This window comes from Helianthus annuus, chromosome 5 (genome assembly GCF_002127325.2).
Source record: "Helianthus annuus cultivar XRQ/B chromosome 5, HanXRQr2.0-SUNRISE, whole genome shotgun sequence".
NCBI classification, from domain to species: Eukaryota; Viridiplantae; Streptophyta; class Magnoliopsida; order Asterales; family Asteraceae; genus Helianthus; species Helianthus annuus.
In genome coordinates, this window is record NC_035437.2 from 64,726,886 (window position 1) to 64,731,027 (window position 4,142).

At 43.1% G+C, this 4,142-nt stretch overlaps 1 protein-coding gene across 1 annotated transcript; it reads right to left on the reverse strand.

Annotated features, from left to right (window-relative positions):
• Positions 1-3,008: 3,008 nt before the first annotated feature.
• On the reverse strand, positions 3,009-3,383 carry LOC110943124 (zinc finger protein GIS2-like). Its single transcript, XM_022184880.1, has one exon. It carries the CDS (start codon positions 3,381-3,383, stop codon positions 3,009-3,011), a length of 375 nt encoding a protein of 124 aa, XP_022040572.1.
• Positions 3,384-4,142: the final 759 nt, after the last annotated feature.

A 4,142-nucleotide genomic window follows, 5' to 3' on the forward strand; every position in this document is an offset into this window, starting at 1 on the left:
AGAGCAATTTCATGAGAGCTTAGCTTGGACGAATTTGGTTGTTAGGGTTTAGATTGATTGTAATTCCTTGTGATTGATAATCAATAGAAACCCAGTTTGAAAGTGATTTGCTGTTCCTACACGTTTTCTGCTTATTCTGATCAAGAGGATTCCGCACTCTTGATTAGATTGACAATTCTGTGAAGATCCATACATCAAGGGGACCTACAGTCATGAATTTGGACAATCTTGTCCGTTGTTTCAAAGACGATGTCAGGTCCTGATAACTGAGCTTCCCCTACTTCTGCATTTTCTACCATATAATGCCTCAAAAGGCGCAGTCTGAATGCTCGTATGGTAGCTATTGTTATAGGAGAACTCGACCAACGGCAGGTGGTTATCCCAACTACCACCTAAATCAATTACACATGCACGTAGCTTGTCCTCCAGAGTTTGGATGGTACGTTCACTCTGCCCATCTGTCAGAGGATGGTAAGCCGTACTAAAATTTAAGCGCTTGCCCAAGGACTGTTGGAAACTTTTCCAAAAATGTGATGTGTATCTAGTATCCCTGTCCGAGATAATAGATACCGGTACACCATGCAGCGATACAATCTTATCTACGTACAATTGGGCTAACATGTCGGAGCTATAGGTTTCCTTAATGGGTAGGAAATGTGTTAACTTAGTCAGCCTATCTACTATCACCCATATAGTATCATTTCCTTTCTTTGTCTTTGGCAACTTGGTGATGAAATCCATTGTCACCATTTCCCATTTCCAAGTGGGAATTTCAGGTTGTTGTAGCAAACCTGACGGCTTTTGATGTTCAGCTTTGACTTGAGCGCATGTCAAACATTTAGCTACATAGGCAGCTATAGACTTCTTCAAGCCTATCCACCAGTAATTTGCCTTCAAATCCTGGTACATCTTATCAGCTCCAGGATGAACATAATATTTGGAACTGTGGGCTTCCTAGAGGATGACATCCCGAAGTCCTCCATAAACTGGAACCCATATTCGCCCATTTAAACTTAGGATTCCATCCTTGCCATAGGATAACTGCTCTTCAGTTACTCCTAGCTTTTCATCAGGATAGTTAGCCTCTAGCACAACTTCCTTTTATGCAGCTAACAACCTTTCATTCAAACTATTCTTTATCTCAATGCTCTTGGCATTGATTCTTATAGGCTTCACTCTTTCCTTCCTGCTTAAGGCATCGGCAACCACATTTGCCTTGCCTGGATGGTATCTTATCTCACAATCATAATCATTCAAAGTTTCCATCCAACGTCGCTGCCTCATGTTTAAATCCTTCTGATTAAACAAGTGTTCAAGGCTTTTGTGATCAGAATAGATCACACACTTGGTTCCATACAAATAATGCCTCCACAGTTTTAGTGCGAATACAATGGCACCCAACTCTAAATCATGGGTGGTGTAATTCTTCTCGTGCACCTTTAACTGTCGTGAAGCATAGGCAATGACCTTGCCTTTCTGCATAAGCACACATCCCATCCCGGTGTGTGATGCATCACAATATAATATAAACTCATCGATTCCATCAGGCAATGTCAATACGGGAGCATTGCTCAACTTCTGCTTCAAAATATCGAAGGATTCTTGCTGCTTAGGCCCCCAGTTAAACTTGCTATTCTTGCGGGTGAGTAAAGTCAGGGGTGCTGCAATTCTTGAGAAGTTTTCGATAAATCGCCTGTAGTATCCTGCTAGTCCTAGGAAGCTGCGAATTTCTGTAGGCGTCTTTGGCTCCTGCCAAATCATGACAGCTTCAACCTTAGCGGGATCTACTTGGATACCACGCTCACTAACAACATGTCCAAGAAATTGGACTTCACGAAGCCAGAATTCACATTTTGAAAACTTGGCATAAAGCTTTTCCTGGTGAAGCAGCTTAAGAATGCAACGGAGATGCTTCTCATGGTCAGCTTGACTCTTCAAGTAGATGAGGATGTCATCGATGAAGACGATGACAAATTTATCTAGATAGGGCTTGCATACGCGATTCATGAGATCCATGAATACGGGAGGCGCATTAGTGAGCCCAAAAGGCAACACTAGGAACTCATAATGACCATAGCGAGTCCTAAACGCAGTCTTGTGTACATCTTCATCTTTAACCTTCAATTGATGATAGCCTGACCTCAAATCAATCTTAGAAAAGTAGCTTGCCCCTTGTAGCTGATCGAACAGATCGTCAATCCTGGGCAAAGGATACCTATTCTTGATAGTAACCTTATTAAGCTCACCGTAATCGATGCATAGACGCATCGACCCATCCTTCTTCTTGACAAATAGGATTGGCGCTCCCCAAGGAGACGAGCTAGGTCTAATAAAACCTTTGGCTAGCAATTCATCTAGCTGCGCCCTCAATTCCTTCATCTCTGTTGGTGCCAACCTATAAGGTGCTCTTGCAACAGGCGCTGCTCCAGGGATGATGTCGATTCTGAATTCTACTTGCCTATCTGGTGGTAAACCAGGTAGTTCTTCAGGAAATACTTCGGGGTATTCAGAAATGACTGGAATATCTTCAACCTTGGGCTTCTGCTCATCAACAGTCACCTGTGCCATATAAATGACACAATCCTTCTTTAAACATATGGATGCCTTGAGCATAGACACTTCCTCAGGCAGTCCATACTGGGTATCTCTCGGAATGATAAGTGGCTCACCAGATGGAGTCTTGACTACTACTTGCTTCTTATTGCACACAATCTGAGCTTGATTATGGGATAGCCAATCCATGCCTACTACTATATCGAAACCGGCTAACTTCAAAGGAAGTAAGGACAAAGGAAAAGAGTGGTTCCTAATGGATATAACACATCCATCTAACATAGTTGAGGCTGTTTCTATGGTTCCATCGGCTAATTCAACCTCATATCTCACACTTATGGTTTTAACAGGCAATTTCAATAACTCACAAAACTTATTATCTACAAACGACATATCAGCACTAGAGTCAAACAATACTCTTGCATAAACATCATTTATGAGGAAGGTACCTGTTATCACATTGCGTTCTGAATAGCCTCCTGAGCGTTCATCTGGAAGACCCTAGCATTGTTCTTCTTTCCCTCCTTAGTCTTCTTCGCAAACTTTGGGCAATTGGACTTAATGTGCCCTTTCTCGTTGCAATTGTAGCACGTTGCATCTTTTATCTTCTTGCAGTCGAGAGTCTTGTGCTCAGAAGATTTGCAAATCCCACATGCCTTTGGCTGAGACTGGGATTTCGACTCATATCTGCACTTCCCGAAGTGGTGTTTCTTGTAGATTTTACACTTGGACTTATCACCCGTCTGCAGACCCTCCCTCTTAGATCCAGGACCCTTTTTTATGGTCATTGCTTCCCTTACGCTTCTTATCTGACCGCCGTGAGTTGTCATCCTCACGCTTCCTTTTCTCAGCATCAGTGTTCCTCAGCGATCTCTGCCTGACCGTGTCCAGAGTGAGGGACAAAGATATGTCAGCTGCAGATCTGAAAGTAGCCGGCCGAGAGGCCTTCACGCTTGCCTTAATTTCTGGGGCTAACCCCCAATGAAACGAGCTATTCTTTTGGGTTCCGGGGTCACAAGATAAGGAACCAATCTTGACATTGTGTTGAAGCTCGTAAGGTAGGCTTGGCAATCTAGGTTTTTCATAACCAGAGATAGGAAATCAGACTCAATCTTTTCAACCTCATGCTGAGGGCAGTAGTTCTCCTTGACGAGAGTAACAAATTGATCCCATGTTAGATTATACAATGAAATCTTCCCAGTAGCTTGAATCAACGACGTCCACCAGGCTAGGGCCTCACCCTTGAAAGACTGAGATACAAACTTTACAATATCCCTTTCAGCACAACCGCTGATATCTACCACAGTGTCTATCTCATCCAACCACATCATACAATCCACTGCCCCCTTTTCCCCCGTAAAATCCCGAGGTTTGCAAGAAATAAAGTATTTATAAGTGCAACCTTTAACACGTGGTTCCTGATTTAGCACAATTCTCTTAGATGGAACACTGTGCTGGTTTGAGGAATGTTGAACATCATCTTTCTTGGCTTAGGTTGGATAGAGGGTGGTTTGCTATGGGCTTCCGAATGAGTTTTAGGGACAGATTTAAAGGGCGGTGTGGACAGGGTTCTGCTTTGAGTCCCGCTA